General features: G+C 45.9%; 1 protein-coding gene and 1 long non-coding RNA gene across 3 annotated transcripts; both read right to left on the bottom strand.

The window, feature by feature from the left end:
• Window positions 1-1,871: 1,871 nt before the first annotated feature.
• mrrf (mitochondrial ribosome recycling factor) lies at window positions 1,872-19,566 on the bottom strand. 2 transcript variants are annotated; one of them, XM_060895332.1, is made up of 7 exons: window positions 19,456-19,566; window positions 12,378-12,542; window positions 11,902-12,054; window positions 8,428-8,546; window positions 4,590-4,681; window positions 3,169-3,271; window positions 1,872-2,758 (listed from the first exon to the last, which is right to left on the bottom strand). In XM_060895332.1, the coding sequence occupies exons 2-7, from the start codon at window positions 12,538-12,540 to the stop codon at window positions 2,681-2,683; spliced, it is 708 nt and encodes a 235-aa protein (XP_060751315.1). In that variant the 5' UTR covers window positions 12,541-12,542; window positions 19,456-19,566; the 3' UTR covers window positions 1,872-2,680. The 2 variants fall into 2 exon arrangements, with proteins under 2 accessions (XP_060751315.1, XP_060751314.1); XM_060895331.1 differs by having other exon boundaries at window positions 1,915-2,758; window positions 3,112-3,271; window positions 19,456-19,562.
• LOC132862929 (uncharacterized) lies at window positions 8,999-11,319 on the bottom strand. Its single transcript, XR_009650079.1, has 2 exons — window positions 9,525-11,319; window positions 8,999-9,279 (listed from the first exon to the last, which is right to left on the bottom strand). It is a non-coding gene; the product is annotated as an uncharacterized LOC132862929 (long non-coding RNA).
• Window positions 19,567-19,573: the final 7 nt, after the last annotated feature.

Consider the following 19,573-nt stretch of genomic DNA (forward strand, 5'->3'; position numbering starts at 1 on the left):
AATAATAAACACGGAATCAAAAAAAGAAACGATCCACCTTGAAATAATTGTGCGCTTTTGAAACATGAGCCTCTGTCAGACACACACACACACACACACACACACACACTCACAAAGGAAAATCGTTTTAATTTTCCTCGGTCCAATTTGCATATGCAGTGAGGCCGCGTGCCCTCTTTTTAAAGGCACCGGCGGAAAAGAGGGAGGAAAAAAAAAGGAAAGAAATATCGCTTTCCAAAGTGCATTCCGCAGTTAAGCTGATTGGATTCTTGATGAGGCCGTCGGTGGCCTCGCGCACTCGAGAGACAGGCGAGGACGCGGCGAGCCAATTCAGAGCAGCGCTGAAGTGATTAAACGCGCTCTCGAGTCTCACCGTCCTCCTCGCGCCTCACCACCCATCCGCAGCACGGAATACGGAGCGTAATCAGTGCGGCCCGGGATGAGAATAATAGACCGCTTCCTCTTCTTCTTCGCTAGAGACCCTGCCGTTTGCACAAGTGCTCGTGCTCTCCACTGAAACCGGGATCTCGGCGCTCGCTCGCTGCCACGAGACTATACAGCAGGATAAGTGATGCAGCTCGAGCGTAAATAATATGCATATAAACCAGACGGAACCAGTCTCCGCTGTCTACGGTCGGATGCTTTACGGCCGCTCTCACGGTCTGACACGCTGCATGTCAGCACGCTAACGTGCATCAGCTCAAAGGGAGAAGATTTTACTCAGCAATGTGTAGAGATAAGAGTGGATCACATTCAGATTCACAACCACAAATTACATTTGTCATAATAAAGTGTACATGTGTGTGTGAGAGTGTGTGTGTGTGTGTGTGTGAGAAGAATAACACACTTCAGGTCGTGAGTACGGGGGGCACGGTGTCTTAGTGGTTAGCACGTTCGCCTCACACCTCCAGGGTTGGGGTTCGATTCCCACCTCCACCTTGTGTGTGTGTGGAGTTTGCATGTTCTCCCCGTGCCTCGGGGGTTTCCTCCGGGTACTCCGGTTTCCTCCCCCGGTCCAAAGACATGCATGGTAGGTTGATTGGCATCTCTGGGAAATTGTCCGTAGTGTGTGATAGCGTGAGTGAATGAGAGTGTGTGTGTGTGTGTGCCCTGTGATGGGTTGGCACTCCGTCCAGGGTGTATCCTGCCTTGATGCCCGATGACGCCTGAGATAGGCACAGGCTCCCCGTGACCCGAGGTAGTTCAGATAAGCGGTCGTGAGTACGAGGTCTCACTTCAAACCGGAAGCGTGAACTCCTTCCCTGTGGCTGATTGTTACAAGGTGCTGAAACTGGAGACTCCTTCCCTAAACGTATAAACGTCTCCTAACACAAAACCGATGAACACCATATCAACAATTCTACACATTATACACACAGCATCAAGGTAGTGTGGAGCGTCCGGTGTTACCATAGAAACGCTAGAAGCGCATTAATAAAAACCGTGTGGAGTTTGTTAAGCCTGAGCTGTTACAGAATCAACACCTTCTGTGTTATGAACAGCAATCTGAGACCGAAGGGAATTCGAACCGCTCCTTCGTTCTCGTACCGGTTTCTCAGACGGAGCTGCCAAAAAAGCGGCAGCCATTTTGTTTCCCTTGCGGTTTTACATTAAGACGTGTTCGAGTCGAGCGCATAATCGAGAGCGAGACTCTGACCAAAAGAGCTCGCTTTTCAATCTGAAAGTTTACAGAGTCAATTTACGCGTGTATATTTTCAGCGACACAGAAGGAAAAACATTCGGCCCCGGTTCCTGATGGCCTCCGTCATGGCGGCTGTAAACAGAGAGAGACGCCGCAATCCGCATGATAAATGTAAAGCGAAGTGAAGCTATCAGCTGAAAGCAATTTTCAGGCCGGTGCACGGAGCCAGAGACTCAGGATTTTCACCCCTTCATCGATCATGAGCCTCAAGTCCAGGCCAAGATACACAATGCCCCCAAATTACTGACATATGGACCCGGGCTCCGTGGAAACCTGCCTGTGGACTTGCCTTGTCTGAACGCCTGTTTATTCAGTCACCCTGATGGCTTTATTTTATTTATTTTTTTGTGCATTTGAGAGAAACCTGTTCTGCTGCAAACCCATGCATCGTGTTCCTCTGGGCCAGAAAAAAACAAGCAAACAAACTGAAGAGATCGGGACTGGTGTGTGTGGGAGATAAACGTCACCTGTGCCAAAGAAAAACACGACCGAACTGATCCCAAAAATGATCCGGATTTTATTCTCACAAACAGAAACCGTCTTAAAAAAAAAAAAACAATACGGGAAACAAACGTCTTATTATGAGCTTCATCCTGTAAAAACCGTCTAGTTTATATTTGCATCTGCACTTCTTCCGTAAGCGCGGCTGTGCGGCGTCGCTCTGATTAGCAGGGCGGAACCCTGAATCGCATTAAAACTTCATCTGTCCTTCTGATTGTTTGTTTTGAGGATGTGAAGATGGGTGCGGTCGCCAATCAGTTTCTGCCGTGTCGTGGTTGTGGCGTTTGTTTACGTGCGATAAAAACACGCAAAACAACTGACACCTGACCGCCGCCGCCGCCGCCTCCTACGGTCCGGTTTCATCAGCACGCCGGTTACGGGATATTTAGCTTTAAAGAAACGTTAACGTCTGTGAAGATATTTTTGGGGAGTTCGGCTTCTGACTCGACTCGTGAATCGGAAAGCTTCGTGAATCGCTCAGCCCAGGAGCTCTTTGGTTTTAGAGGCGAGCTGTTTGTCGACGTCTGCGGCGAAAGCGTCGGCCATCTGCTGAACCTGGGACAGGAGACACGAATCAGTGGGGAAAAAAAAACACACAAATACATGCTTTATTTTAGATCTTTTGGTTTCAAGAGCATCCCACATGAAATACCGAGTGGTTCAGGGCAAAAAAAAAAAAAAAAGGATTTAATGAACCAGTTCTGAAGTAATCAAGGACTTGCTGATGCTAGTTTTATTTGTGTGTAACAGATCCTTCGGTTTGGTCGAGTCATAAACAGCGATGTGTTAAAAATAAAGGCTTCACTGGAGATTAGGATTTAATCTGTAACTGGAAGTAGCATAGCAAGTTAGTCTGTGTGTGAAGGTTCCCTGTACTTCAGCGTGTGAGCGGAGCAGAAACATCTCACCTGCTTTTCGACCAGGCGGATGGTGTCCTCAGACACGCCCTCTTTACTCCTCCTCACCTGCGCCAGGGCGTTGGAGCGAACTCTCCTCACAGACTCCTTGGCCTTGTTGCTGAACTGTTTGGCCAACTTGGCTAGGTTCTCCCTGTGCTCCCGAGTCACCCTGCCAATCACACACACACACACACACACACACACACACACACACCTCTTTAGATTGAGTACAGTGTTTTACTTAGTGTACATCTGCACCACAATATTATTCCAAATCATTTAGAAAATGGCCCAAAACAACACTTCCATTCACACACATTTTAAATAACGAATAAAATTCCCAATAATCCGAGTGATGTGATCACGTGAGACACAAATCAGAAGCTCACAACCGTACAGAAAGTCTGAGCTCCATTAAGACGTGGTGTGGAGCTGAAGGTCGAAGCGAAGAAGTCGAGCGTCCTGCACCGAGCACCGAGCACTGACTCGGACTCAACACCGCTGAACACCTCTGAAACGAACCGGCACTGGAGTCTGAACGACATCAGAGTCTGATGTCACTGATGCTCTTGTAGCTGAATGAACAAAAGTGATGAGCTTTTTGATCTGAAGATCTGAAGAAGCAGCTCGCAAGTCTACTCGAAAGAGTGTCACTCCTACGAGATGGCTGTCTGTCTTTGTCAATGTTTTTTTTTTTCAGTTTTATTTTTTGTCAACACAACAAATGGAGGAGACAAAAAAAAAAGCACAAGGACCCGAGCAACGCTACGTTCCTCTAATTTCTGGTAGGTGTAGAAGTTTTTCTTCTTCTGCTCCTCCTTAATTAGCGCTCAGACACCAGGCGTTCTGCACGCGGTCCAAGAGCGGCGTGTGTTTACTGCAAACAATGTGTGTAATTAATGATTGGGATCCAATCAAGCCCCGCACTCTGTATTTTACCCGTGCAGATGTGTGTGACGAGGCTGCGCTGATTGCAGACGCTTCGTCCGGCCCATTCGCGATCCGCCGCCAGACGAGCACCTGCTACAGGCGAGTGGACGCAGAGGACGCGCAACGTTATACAGAGATGTGCAGCGGGACAACGAGAGACAAGAGACGAGGAGAGACACTGAGACTGAGCACTTAGTTATCTTCTGAACAGAAACACGCACAGAGAGAGAGAGAGAGAGAGAGAGACAGAGAGAGAGAGAGAGAGAGAGAAAGAGAGAGACAGAGAGAGAGAGACAGAGAGAGAGACAGAGAGAGAGAGAGAGAGGGAGAGAGAGAGAGAGAGAGACAGAGAGAGAGAGACAGAGAGAGAGACAGAGAGAGAGACAGAGAGACAGAGAGAGAGACAGAGAGAGAGACAGAGAGAGAGACAGAGAGAGAGACAGACAGAGAGAGAGAGTCCACTAGAAGGTGAAAGTGATTTGCTAATTCTTGGCCCTCAGGCCACGCACACACGCGCACACGCGCACGCGCACACACACACACACACACACACTTACTTGGGAATGGGGACTCTGATGATGGTGCCCTCTACCTCTGGATTCAGCTTCATGCTGCTCTCCTGTAGTGCACGGGTGGCTGATGCTGTGGCCTGAGGACACACACACACACACACACACACACACAAGGGCGGGTGTTAATGACCACCAGCTGAGGCTGTACCTGCTACTGCCTATTCTAAACACATACACACAGATTCTCACAAAGACTGATTCATGCTCAAACAGATAAACAGACACACAGTCTCTCTCTCACACACACACACACACACACACACACACACACCTTTGATCTGAGGTGAACTGTGCAGCATCTAAAGCAGGGGTGAATATATATGTATGTGTGTGTGTGTGTGTGTGTGTGTGTGTATGTGGCAGAAGCGCCACAGGGCAGTGTTAACACACACTCCTCTGGGAGACGGCTGAGGGGCTGCAGTACTGACCTTTAATGACCCTGACCAGGCTTGAGGTCCTGCTGGTCTACTACAACACACACACACACACACACACACACACACACACACACACAACACACACCTCTTTTCAACAAACACAGTACACACAACAAACACTCACACCATCACTACACACAACAAACACTCACACCATCACTACACACAACAAACACTCACACCATCACTACACACAACAAACACTCACACCATCACTACACACACAGACCATCACTACACACACTACACACAACAAACACACACAACAAACACTCACACCATCACTACACACAGACCATCACTACACACACACTACACACAACAAACACTCACACCATCACTACACACACAGACCATCACTACACACACACTACACACAACAAACACTCACACCATCACTACACACACAGACCATCACTACACACACACTACACACAACAAACACTCACACCATCGCTACACACAACATCACTACACACACACACTCACATCATCACTACACACACACTACACACAACAAACACTCACACCATAACTACACACACAGACCATCAGTACACACACACTACACACAACAAACACTCACACCATCACTACACACACAGACCATCACTACACACACACTACACACAACAAACACTCACACCATCACTACACACACTACACATAACAAACACTCACACCATCACTACACACACACTACACACAACAAACGCTCACACCATCACTACACACACAGACCATCACTACACACACACACACTACACACAACAAACACTCACACCATCGCTACACACATCACTACACACACACACTACACACAACAAACACTCACACCATCACTTCACACAACAAACACTCACATCACTTCTACACACATACACACAAAAACACTCATACTCACTACTACACACACACTACACACACACACAAACCATCACTACTACACGTGTTTGAGTGTTTTGGGCTCATTTGCATGTTTCAGGTGAATAATAATTTATTTTTTTTTTACAACCAGATGTATTAATTGTGCAAACCTTTTAATCTGGAATTTAACGTGGATCAGTTCCAGGACTCCAGCACAGGAAGTTATTTATACACTATGAAAGACCACAGATATAATTGCGATGTTTGACATATTTGAACTTTCTACACAAAAACATCTGGTGTTGTCTGGCAGGGGTTCGAGACGTCAACTTCAACAACTGGAGGGTTTTCTGGAACATAACCCTCACAGAAAAGGTGGATTTTTTTTGTGGTTTCTTTCCCGAACGGATCCAAAAGCGCTCCGTTTTTCCCCCGAGCGCCTCTCGCACCGAATGATCGATACGGAGCGTGTGTGTGTTTGATTGCTCTCTGAATTTCATTTATCATTATTTCCCTGAGCAGTTCTGCCTCTAAAGGCAAATAACACGCTGGGTTTAGGTAATGCCTTATAAGCAAGATGAAGAAGGAAAGAGAAAAAAAAAAAAAAAGAAAAGAAAAGAAAATGCGAGCAGAGTTCAAAGCAAAGTGGAGTAAAGTGGAGCTAAAGTAAACACACCCCTAATGACCGTGTGTAAAGCAGCGAGAGAAGGCTTAAGCACTTAACCGCTGCTCTTTGATGAACTCTCACACAACAGACACTCGCACGGCTTTTTTTTTTTTCCTCTGTAACTTCAGTGCCGTTGTAACGAACGACGGGAAAACAATGTCGTCGTCGTAACTGGTGCTGCCTTGTGTAATGGATTAGGATCATTATAAAGCTGTTTGCCTCCGAGCCGTGGGCCAGTCACCTCTGACACACACACACACACACACGTTGTGATATAAAAAAAATTTTAACGAAGACCCCTGACACGTTCACGTGAGTCTGATGTCCACGTGCGTGCATTAATAATATAAAGAACAGGAAATAAAAGATCTTATTCTGAAAAACTGCAGATTCTATTAACTGTTATTCTGTAGCACTGAGTTTAGTGAAATCCTGCTCTGTCAGGGACTGAAACTAAAGCCTGAAACATTCAGGAGCCTTTAATCCAAGAGGAAAAGTCATCCATCAGAGAGAGAGAGAGAGAGATGGATGGAGGTGATAGATAGAGAGAGAGAGAGAAATGGGGGTAGACAGAAAGAGAGACAGCAAGAGAGAGAAGAGAAGGAAATGGAGAGGCAGAGAGGCAGAAAATGATAAGAATAAAAAATTGAACGGGAAACAAAAGCAAAGCCGAGGAAAGAAAGAAAAACAAGACAGAGACGGAAGTAAGGATAGAGGGAGAGAGACTGAACGGGAAGTGAGCAGACGCAGGAAAGAACGACAAGACAAACAGAAAGAGAAAAGCAGAATAAGATAGAGGTGTGTGTGTGTGTGTGTGTGTGTGTGTGTGTGTGTGTGTGTGTGTGTTAGAAAGCAGGTCTGTGCTGCAGAGGGCAGTGTGCGGTCACTTCCTGATCGCTGACAGACTCCTGGCCTCTGCTTCAATCGCTCTGAGAGATCAAAGAACTTTTCTCCTCAACCATCCATCAGAGTCCCAGACAGCAGGCCTGACTCGCCCCATTGCTCCGAAAACTGACTCGCCCCATCGTGCCAAACACTGACTTGACCTCCCCATCGTGCCAAACACTGACTCGACCTCCCCATCGCTCCAAACACTGACTTGTCCCATCACTCCGAAAACTGACTCTCCCCATCGCCCAGAACACTGACTCGCCCCGTCGCTCCGAACACTGACTTGACCTCCTCATCAGAACACTGACTCGCCCCATTGCTCCCACTGACTCGCCCCATTGTTCCCACTCACTCTTTGCTTCCAGAAAACTGACTCACTTTCACTCTCCGCTACATGAACACTGACTCGACCTCCTCATCAGAACACTGACTCGCCCCATTGCTCCCACTGACTCTTTGCCTCCAGAAAACTGACTCACTTTCACTCTCCGCTACACGAACACTGACTCGACCTCCTCATCAGAACACTGACTCGCCCCATTGCTCCCACTGACTCACTTTCACTCTCCGCTACATGAACACTGACTTATTCCGTCGCTCTCTTCTTTCAGAGCACTGACTCACTCTCTCACTCTCTCAGTTTCCAAAACACTGACTCGGAATAGAAGGTTCCAGATGACAAATGAAAAACAGAGCAGCACCTGGGAATGTAGCCACTTTAAACACGTTACTATTTTCTCTCTTTGTACCAAACCGTTCTCTTTAAGCGAACTCGGTCCTGTTCTGCCGTCAAGTCGTCTTCTGTGCTCACGTACACAACAGACATGTTTGTGCTCAGTAGGAACTCTGGCACTGTTACGTCTTACGGTATTACAGCGGCTGGAAGGGGAGAACGTTGCTACTGCTGCCCCTCTCTGAACAACCCCTGCAGTTAAATTACCCCCAAACCCGCTGTGAGTACCTCGGGGTAACTGGCCATGTTGATGATGATGAGTTGTGGAGATTTCATGGAGATCTGTCCGAGCTGGTTCAGAGGGAATTTACCGTCCTTGGTGGTGACGGTGATGTGGTCCAGCGCACCTGGACACACAAACACAGCAGTGCATCAGTACAACATTAAAGCATCTGTAAGGAAGAGACACTCGTCATGATGCTCAGACACGGATTTGCGCCGTCTGACGCCGTAGACTCCTTCCATAAAAAGTTACACAAATGCACAAGTCACCACAAAACGACCTGTTTCCATAGAAATCAGCATGTTAATACAAAAACTGTCTGATTTGCAGAAAACCTCCTGACCAATCAGGGTCCAGGATTCATCATCACAGGGACATCATCAGCAGATAAACCTAATCCCAGCTCGTAACCAGCACACAGACAGTGGGTTTGTTTTACTCTGTAAACGTGGTGTAAAAACGAAGGGAGATATTTTTCTCTGCACTCTTTCTTCCTTCCTCTTTAATTTGGGCGTAAGATCAGGAAACAGAGAGCGAGGTCTGACTCGTGAGTCGTTCTGAAAGTGAGCAGTTCCACCACCTCGCTCTGCTCCTTCTCAAGCCCCGGAGAACTGAGAGCTTCACGCCAGCACGTCTCCTCCACTCATCTGCGCTTCCTCACGCGCCGCTGCTCCTCGTCTCGCTGTCTCTCCTGTCTTACCTCACTAACCGTCTTACGCCGGACGCGCCGCAATCTACCACGATTCCTTCTGGGGTTTTTTTTCTTTCCTCCTCGCTCGGCCTGACCGTGTGCCAAAAGCTCCATATTTATGCCATTTTCTTGCATAACCCCGTGTCTCGAATCTTCCAGGCGGTACCTGGAAAAAAAATTACACCATTTGTGAAACTGCCATCAGAACCCGAGCCAGTCCTAATCACACATGTGATTTTAAAGAGAACCAAACTTCCATTTTGTCATTAGCAACAGCGCGTGCCTCGACTATGAGCAACAGTGCTGGCTCCTGCTTGTGGATAATGATTGGTCATGGCCTAGATGAGTGTGTCTCAGGTCCCTGTCTCGTGTGTGTGTGTGTGTGTGTGTGTGTGTGTCTGTGTGTGTTACCTGGCTCGTCTCACATCTGCTAACGTTTCCCTCCACTCAGACCGCCTTTTCCTCCATTACACAGCGATGAGGATCAGCGGTGAGGCTATTAACCAATTGAGCTCTTCCTGGTCGTGCCACCACCTCGTGCCCTCTCCAGAGGAAACGCCCAAAGGTCATGCAGCACTCAGATAAAGAACATATTCACTAATGAAGGCTCTTCGTACCATCTCCGCTCACCACGTTTCACTAATCGTACACGTACACACACACGGCGCTGTGCCGAGAGATCTCGATTCTGATTGGTCAGTTCTGTAAGTCGTTATTTCTGTAGCATCAGCTCATTCGAATGAGTGTGTGATCGCTGATATGGAGAAACTGAGATGTGATGGTTAGCTAATGCGACAAATCTGAGAACTTCCTAAAGCAGACTTTCTGTTTTATCTCACACACACACACACACACACACGGCTGACCTTTGTATCAGTGCTTATTCATTGCAGGAACCTTTTCAGGTACCAAGAAGAAACGAGCAGTCCAGGAGCTCTTTTTTGAAAACTTTAGAAGCCCATAAAGCTTTGAACCCAGGAACCCGATGAGGAATATTTCTAGGAAGCTTTACAGGATCTCGGGAGTTAATTAAAAGAATCAGCACAGGAACCTTTTGGCAATCCAAAATTTAGAAAAGCAGGAGCTCCATCAGGAACCTTTTCTGGAACCCTGCGCTTCATCATGTCGGGATCGGATTCAGGGTTAGAACAGAATGTCTGGTGGAGATAAAGAGCATGACATGGTGAGTCTGCTTCCAGGACGGCAGAGTGACCAGACGCTGGGTCATGGCATTAATCCGGTGCCTCGTCAGGTCCTTCCCACAGCTACGGTGACTCTCCGCCCCTCCTCCACAACAAAAACACTCAGTAATGCAGTAATGAGCCCCAGATGACCATCAGTCCCTCTAAAAGAAATGAGGTCATGAATTGCAAGGTTTCTCCTCCAGCACAGACACCGGACAGATTGCCTGCTTTCCCAACGTTGGTGAGAGAGAGAGAGAGAGAGAGAGAGAGAGAGAGAGGGAGGATAAACAAGAAGGTCAAAATGTCAGCAAACATCCACCTTGCTGGTCTCAGGTGATCAGATCTGACCCTGAACGACCACAAACACGGTGAAGGTTCCCACCTCAGGGAACAATAGACCTCGACAGAATGGATCAGTGAGTGGATGCTTGTGGAGTTGTGGAATAATCCCTCAGGGAGCAGGAGGTGAAACAATGCTGCTTTACCCTGACATAACCTCCACCACTAATATGAACAAAATTAAATAAATAAAAGACGCCTCTGTTCACCCGGTCTCTCTCTCTCACACACTTACTGTAAACACACACACACACACACGGCTGACCTGTGTGTGGGTGTTTAATCCTTTCAGGAACTTTCTACTTCTTCACCCCAGAAAGTCCTTAATGAACTCAGGAAATCATTCAAGAACATTTCAGGAGTCTTCTGGAAAGCTTTTTTTTTTTGAGAATTAAAATAAACTTTAGGAAACTCAGAGGTGTCTGAAGCCTGCTCAGAAACCCTGAAGCCTGCTCAGAAACCCTGATGGCTGCTCAGAAACCCTGAAGCCTGCTCAGAAACCCTGAAACCTGCTCAGGAACCCTGAAGCCTGCTCAGAAACCCTGAAGCCTGCTCAGAAACCCTGAAGCCTGCTCAGGAACCCTTAAGCCTACTCAGGAACCCTGAAGCCTGCTCAGGAACCCTGAGGCCTGCTCAGGAACCATGAGGCCTGCTCAGGAACCCTGAAGCCTGCTCAGGAACCCTGAAGCCTGCTCAGGAACCATGAGGCCTGCTCAGGAACCATGAGGCCTGCTCAGGAACTCTGAAGCCTGCTCAGAAACCCTGAAGCCTGCTCAGGAACCCTGAAGCCTGCTCAGAAACCCTGAAGCCTGCTCAGGAACCCTGAAGCCTGCTAAGGAACCATGAAGCCTGCTCAGGAACCCTGAAGCCTGCTCAGGAACCATGAGGCCTGCTCCCTGAAACCTGCCCAGAAAACTTTTCATAAACATGGAAACCTTAGTGGGAAGCGGGAAGAAAAAAAAAGGAAAAAAGAATCACCACTTTCAAACCCCCTTTAGGAGCTCCTTCAGAATACACACTTTAGTAGCCAGGAACCTTAAAGGGAACCTTGGAAGCCTTTTAGGAACCTTTTTTTCTTTTAGTAAATTAAAAAACTACTTTTTACAGAAATAAGAAACAACGAAATGCCGGAAAACTTTAACTGGTGGACAAAAATAGAAAATGCTTACAGAGACAGGACATCATTTCTTGAATCATCTGACTAAGTGTGTGTGTATGTGTGTGTGTGTGTGTGTGTGTGTGAGTGTGGGGATAACAGTGCTGACCTGGTGAGGTTCTGATGCTCAGGTTGCGGCTGAAGTCGTCCTTCAGCGTGGCCAGCGCGGCGGTCATCTCTTCCTTCACCTCGTCCAGGCTGATGATGTCCTCCACCAGGGCGGCGTTGATGCTCACTTTAGCTGTCTGGCTCTTGGCTTTAGCTTCGAAACCAAGCGGCGTGGAGGGGTGGGGGTGGGGGGAGGAGTGGAGAGGAGAAGGTTTAAAGCTATTCTACAGATTTCTGATGGAGAAATGAAAGGAGTCACATGCATGCGGGTCGCTCGTCAGTGCCATTACATATGAAAGCAGGACAAGAAGAATTCCGTCCTCTCATGTGGCCACTTCACCGAACCTAAGCAAAGCACTAGAACTGAAGAGCCGTGATTTTGCTCCAGAACAAAGCTTCGACCCCGAGCTTACACTCACACACGGCTCTTTGAAATGCTCCTGACGGACAGACGAGCGACGCGGGCGCTACACTTACCTTTACTTTTCTTTGTAGCGTAATGGCGAGCGTAGCAAGGAGCAGAGACGACAACATGGGGGCTGAGATGCTGAGTGACAGGAGGCACTCGTGCGCTGCTTACAACAGGCCTTCTGACGGAGCCGAGCATCGTACGCAGGAGGACCAGACGACTAGACGCCATGTCTGCGCACCAGAACACACACGAGAGGAAAGGAAACAAGTTCAGCCTTTATATTTCATTCAGATTCCATATAAACCCTTTATTTAGAACTTTCCCACCTTTCACAGACTCGCGTCTGAGGCTCTGATATCAAATCGGTACGGTACAAATCAACGGGACGCTTCAGTAACGACCCCCTTTCACCACAAGGAGGCGCAAATCTAAGCTCAATCTGATCTGTGATTCTAATTTACATGCGGATTTTAACAAAGGTTTTATTTTTATCTTTTGTTTTCTGTAACAAGCAATTAGAAGCATGGTGACGGTGAAGCGCTGCCTTTTTAGCTAAAAAACAACAACAACAAGGAGACAGATTTAATTGTAGACTCTGCTGTTCCCTGATCCTCGGCCATAAAGGTCACAACACACTTTTCTGAGGAATCCTAATTTTTTATTTTTTACACAAAATTTCACTGGAAGCTTTTTAACTGGTACTGAAATAAAGATGTTTTTATTGTGTTACAGCATCATGTATCATAGATATGCTTAAAAACACCAGCTCCTCTCTCTGTCTCTCTCTCTCCCTCTCTGTCTCTCTCTCTCCCTCTCTGTCTCTCTCTCTCCCTGTCTCCCTCTCTCTGTCTCTCTCTCTCTCCCTGTCTCCCTCTCTCTCTGTCTCCCTCTCTCTCTGTCTCTCTCTCCCTGTCTCTCTCCCTCTCTCTGTCTCTCCCTCTCTCTCTGTCTCCCTCTCTCTCTCTCTCTCCTTCTCTCTCTCTCCCTGTCTCTCTCTCTGTCTCTCTCTCTCTCCCTGTCTCCCTCTCTCTCTGTCTCTCCCTCTCTCTCTGTCTCCCTCTCTCTCTCTCCCTGTCTCTCTCTCTCTCTCCCTGTCTCTCTCTCTCTCTCTCCCTGTCTCTCAGTCTCTCTCCCTGTCTCTCAGTCTCTCTCCCTGTCTGTCTCCCTCTCTCTGTCTCTCCCTCTCTCTCTCCCTGTCTCCCTCTCTCTCTGTCTCCCTCTCTCTCTCCCTGTCTCCCTCTCTCTCTGTCTCCCTCTCTCTCTCCCTGTCTCCCTCTCTCTCTCTCTCTCTCCCCCTCCCTCTCTCCCTCCCTCTGGCGTGACTCAGTGTGGATAATAAAGTTCTCAGGGTTTCTCTTTAGGATCTTTCCGTAAGTTACAGAAAGGACAGCTGTTAGTGATAGAAGGAGCATCAGAGACTGACTCACATCTGTCCACATCCTTAACATCAACACACACACACACACACACACACACACACACACACACACACACACTAAATAAAGTCTAACTCAGAGACTTCTGTTCAACTAAAAATTGTAATTCTACAAAACAAATTCAGATCTAAACCATTTCATTTCATTCACTGCAACTTGTTTATTTAGTTTTATTTTTGCTTTATATATACAGTATATATATATATATATATAACTGAGATCGCTCAAGAGCGTTACTGTAAAACTCTCCAGACCTTCTTCTGTCCTTCTCAAGCTTCATTAACTCATGACGTACAAAATACAAAGTAAAATAATAAAAAAAAAGGGTGTAGAGCTTCATGGTCACACAAGATCTTTTAAAATAAAATAAAATAAAATAAAATAAAATAAAATAAAATAAAAAATAATAAATAAATAAAAGTAAAATAAAAAATAATAATAATAATAATAAATAAAATAAAAAATAAAATAAATAAAATATTTTATTAGAAAATAAATATTTTATTTTATAAAATAAATAAAATACATAAAATAAAATAACAAATAAAATAAACACAAAAACAAATGTTTTAGATGTAAAAGTGTTAACACCCAGACATTTGATATACGGTTAAATTTGGGATGATTTTAGGAACACTGATTAATAAGTAATATTAACACAGAATTTTTATTTATGTCATTAACGTAACATAAATCATTTACGCCTGAAGAGACAAAGATTCTAGAGTTGTAATAAATAAAAAAAAAAAAAAGGATGGCAAATTTGATCCGATGCTGTAACAAGTGCAGAAGTTTGAAGCTAGATTTTTGTAAATCTTCTGTAAATGTTTACACAGAGACCGGATTGTTTTTATCTTGTTTATTCTTCATTATGTTTATACCTTAACGTTAGAATATTTTCAGTAGAAATGGTCTGGATGAGAAACGTTGAAAACTTACAGACGGATTTTTGACGTTAAGTGTACAGGGATAGAAAAAGTGTTGCCATGGTTACGCTCGGCTACGGGTCAGCGACGACGACGACGACGACGACGGCGACAACAACAGCGTGTATCGGTGTTCTCTGAAATAAGAGTGAAACAAACCGACCCCGTGTTCACGCTCCGTCGCTTCATTTACACCCAGAAGACTAGCGTCGGGTTCGAAGCGTTGGTGCAGCTGTGTTTACACCTCGTGCTGATAAAGCGTGACGTGATGCGGCGAAGACGGTGAATAAACAGAGCTTTCACCTTCATTACGCGAGCGTCGCTACTGTAAAATAAAAACAAACACAAAAACACACACTTCTCCATGAAACTACACAATGACCTCGTTATCACTGAGGGATCGAGCTCTAAAAAGCTTTATGTCCGAGTCAACAGTTCCACGTTTGGTGTATAATTAAATATCAAATGATAAAAGAAGGAGAGAGAAGATGCAGCGTTTTACACGCCAGTTTCGTCATGATGAGGCCGATGACGGAGTAACATTGGTCTGGAGATCGTTATCTCTCCACCCACATTTCAGAGACATGAAATGACACACGTTAAGTAAAAGTGTTGTTGTGTCTTGGTGGATGATGTGATGTGTTGGGATTTTGTGAGGTTTCTGCGTATTAGGATGTTACCGTGGCGCCTGTGTGGCTCTGTGTGTGTAAACAATTCTGTACACGGACTAAAAAAGGCTCATTCCTCTACAGAGAGCGGCTGCTGTTCCAGATGTGTACGAAGCGTCTGCTCCGAGCTCCGCCTGTAGGTCGAGGTGTGAGCTGTGGCTCTAGTCAAAACAAAGCCTTGCTTATTGTCTGTGAAGTGACGGCGCTGAAGCTCGGCCCAGGCTGCGTGTCTGTTCACAGCTGCTCGTCACTGATAAAGCTTCACGACACGCAGGCTTTAGGTCCTGAGCTCTGATTCTGCCCTCGCCACACAGCACTGATTATTATCAGACCCCGGCGTCGGCGCGTGGCAGCTTCAATGAAAACCCGCAGCTGGTGCAGGTTAAAGACAAAGCTGACAAGAGAGACTCTGACAACTACAGATAGTGAGAGAGAGTGTGTGTGTGTGTGTGTGTGTGAGAGAGAGCGAGAGAGAGAGAGACAAAGTGTGTGTGTGTGTGTGAGAGAGAGAGAGAGAGAGAGAGAGTGTGTGTGTGTGTGAGAGAGAGCGAGAGAGAGAGAGACAAAGTGTGTGTGTGTGTGTGAGAGAGAGAGAGTGTGTGTGTGTGAGAGAGAGCGAGAGAGAGAGAGACAAAGTGTGTGTGTGTGAGAGAGAGAGAGAGAGAGAGAGAGAGAGAGAGAGAGTGTGTGTGTGAGAGAGAGAGAGAGAGAGAGAGAGAGAGACAAAGTGTGTGTGTGTGAGAGAGAGAGAGAGAGAGAGAGAGAGAGACAAAGTGTGTGTGAGAGAGAGAGAGAGAGAGAGAGAGAGAGAGAGAGAGAGAGAGTGTGTGTTTGAGAGAGCGAGAGAGACAAAGTGTGTGTGTGAGAGAGATAGAGAGAGAGAGAGAGGAGAGAGAGATAGTGTATGTGTGCATGTGAGAGAGAGAGACAGTGTGTGTGTGTGAGAGAGAGAGAGAGAGAGAGAGAGAGAGAGAGAGAGAGACAGAGTGTGTGTGTGTGTGAGAGAGAGAGACAGAGTGTGTGTGTGTGAGAGAGAGAGACAGAGTGTGTGTGTGTGTGTGTGTGTGTGAGAGAGAGAGAGAGAGAGAGAGTGTATGTGTGTGAGAGAGAGAGAGAGAGAGAGAGAGAGAGACAGAGTGTGTGTGTGTGAGAGAGAGAAAGAGACAGAGAGAGAGACAGAGTGTGTGTGAGAGAGAGAGAGAGAGAGAGAGAGAGGCAGAGTTTGTGTGTGTGTGTGTGTGAGAGAGAGAGAGACAGAGACAGTGTGTGTGTGTGAGAGAGAGAGCGAGAGAGAGAGAGAGAGAGAGAGAGAGAGAGACAGAGTGTGTGTGTGTGTGTGAGAGAGAGAGACAGAGACAGTGTGTGTGTGTGAGAGAGAGAGCGAGAGAGAGAGAGAGAGAGAGAGACAGAGTGTGTGTGTGTGTGTGAGAGAGGGGGGGGGGAGGTGTGTTGTGAGAGTGATGGCAGGTATTTATCAGAGTAAGTGGAGTGTAAAGGTGCAGTACAGGTGTGACGTTGCTCCTCTACACTCTTCTGTCGTACTGAACACAGCTGCTGCTGTTATGGAAAACTTCAGCTGTGTTTGTGGTTTAAATCCTTATCAGGAAAAATGAAACAATGACTTCCATCAGCAGCAGACGCAACTGTGACAGTCTGTAAAGGTCACAGAGAATCTGAGCCACATCACAGGACTGAGGAGCTTCGGGGGAAACGCCATGATGTGGTGTAACGTGGACACCGTAACTCAAACGTGTCGATCCCTTTATCGTTACATTAAACCTTGTGGAACATCCACGAGGAAGAAGATTCCCTGCTCTAGCAGCTGTACACAGCTGTAAACATTCTGACTGAGGAATCGTCTCCTGTCTCCGTCTTCACCTCTGACTTACAAAGTGACACTGGAGACTCCGTCCAGAAACAGTTCACCAAATCAATGATTACGTGTCTTTTATGTCCCTGTGCATGTGCTGCTGTTACAGAGAACAGATCAATTTTATACAAAGTGACCTATATATATATTATATATAGGTCACTTTGTATAAAATTGATCTGTTTGTATTAAAATCTGCTCGTTTGAAGCTTTCTGTGAGCCGCTGCGTCTTTCTCCTGTCTTGAAATCCCAAATAACAGATTATATTTTCTCGATTTTTTTTTTTTGCACTAATCTTTAGCATAATCCAGAGGACGTGACGATTGGTTAATAAGTTAATTAGCTAATAAGTTAAGAACAATGGACTCTTCTCTTTGTTGTGTTCAGGGAAACATTGAAAGCAAACACAGAGAGAATGAGGAGAAGCTTCTTCCCGCAGGCCAATCGGAGTCTAAATCAGGAAACACCCAGGATCTAGTATTGGACCTCTCTCTCCATCTACACTGTTTATCCACACCTTTTCTACATGGACACTTTAACTCTGGACCGACACTTTAACTCTGGGCTGTCACTTTAACTCCGGGCTGTCACTTTAACTCCGGACCGACACTTTAACACTGGACCGACACTTTAACTCTGGACCGACACTTTAACTCCGGACCGACACTTTAACTCCGGACCGACACTTTAACTCTGGACCGACACTTTAACTCCGGACCGACACTTTAACTCCGGACCGACACTTTAACTCCGGACCGTCACTTTAACTCTGGACCGACACTTTAACTCCGGACTGACACTTTAACTCCGGACCGTCACTTTAACTCTGGACTGACACTTTAACTCTGGACTGTCACTTTAACTCCGGACCGTCACTTTAACTCCGGACCGACACTTTAACTCCGGACTAACACTTTAACTCCGGACCGACACTTTAACACTGGACCGTCACTTTAACTCCGGACCGACACTTTAACTCCGGACCGTCACTTTAACTCCGGACCGACACTTTAACTCCGGACTGACACTTTAACTCTGGACCGACACTTTAACTCTGGACCGACACTTTAACTCTGGACTGACACTTTAACTCCGGACCGTCACTTTAACTCCGGACCGACACTTTAACTCCGGACCGTCACTTTAACTCCGGACCGTCACTTTAACTCCGGACCGACACTTTAACTCCGGACTGTCACTTTAACTCCGGACTGACACTTTAACTCCGGACTGACACTTTAACTCCGGACCGTCACTTTAACTCTGGACTGTCACTTTAACTCCGGACCGTCACTTTAACTCCGGACCGTCACTTTAACTCCGGACTAACACTTTAACTCCGGACTAACACTTTAACTCCGGACCGACACTTTAACACTGGACCGTCACTTTAACTCCGGACCGTCACTTTAACTCCGGACCGACACTTTAACTCCGGACCGACACTTTAACTCTGGACCGACACTTTAACTCTGGACCGACACTTTAACTCTGGACCGACACTTTAACTCTGGACTGACACTTTAACTCCGGACCGTCACTTTAACTCCGGACCGTCACTTTAACTCCGGACCGACACTTTAACTCTGGACTTGCACAACACAGTGCCACTTTATACACTATACACACTATTTACACACCAAACTGCACATGGACACTTTAAGGACAATCTTTAAAAACAATACACATTTATGTATATTTATGTATATACATTATTTTTCAACTTATATTTTCATATTTTATATAGTTTATACTTTTTTATTTATTTATCTATCTCCTTTTGGTTTTGGTTTATTTCCTTTTTTTAATGCTTATATACCAGACAGACACAAAAAGTATTTAACTGCATGTCGTACCCTGTATGTACGTGTATGTGACAAATTTGATTAGATTTTTAAGTTAATTAGTTAACAAGGTCAAAACAACAACACAATTCCTTTACAAACCTACACACAAAAAAAGTGTGTTGTTTTTTTTGTCATTTTAGTTTAACCTTTGAATAGTTTTCTATTTCTTAGTGACATGACAGATTGAGTCACCTAATTAACCTCTGAGAATAAAAATAAAACAGAAATTAGGGATTAAAAGTCACCCCAAGCTTCAGTCTGTTAGCACAGAAGCTACATGTGTTGACATTCTGTTATTAAAGCTCTCTGATGGCTAAAATTCTCAAAACATACAAATTAGGAAGCATTTTTAAGATAAAACCCCTTCACTTGTGTAATATTAATATAAATACATACCTAAAGCGTAGGTTAAACACACACACACACACACACACACACTGCTTGACTCCAATACAGTAACGTGTGTGATACGTCATCAAAAATTTCAGCCGAGTCCCACAAACCACTAAATCCT

The sequence above is a fragment of the Tachysurus vachellii genome, chromosome 20, assembly GCF_030014155.1.
Source record: "Tachysurus vachellii isolate PV-2020 chromosome 20, HZAU_Pvac_v1, whole genome shotgun sequence".
Taxonomy (NCBI): Eukaryota; Metazoa; Chordata; class Actinopteri; order Siluriformes; family Bagridae; genus Tachysurus; species Tachysurus vachellii.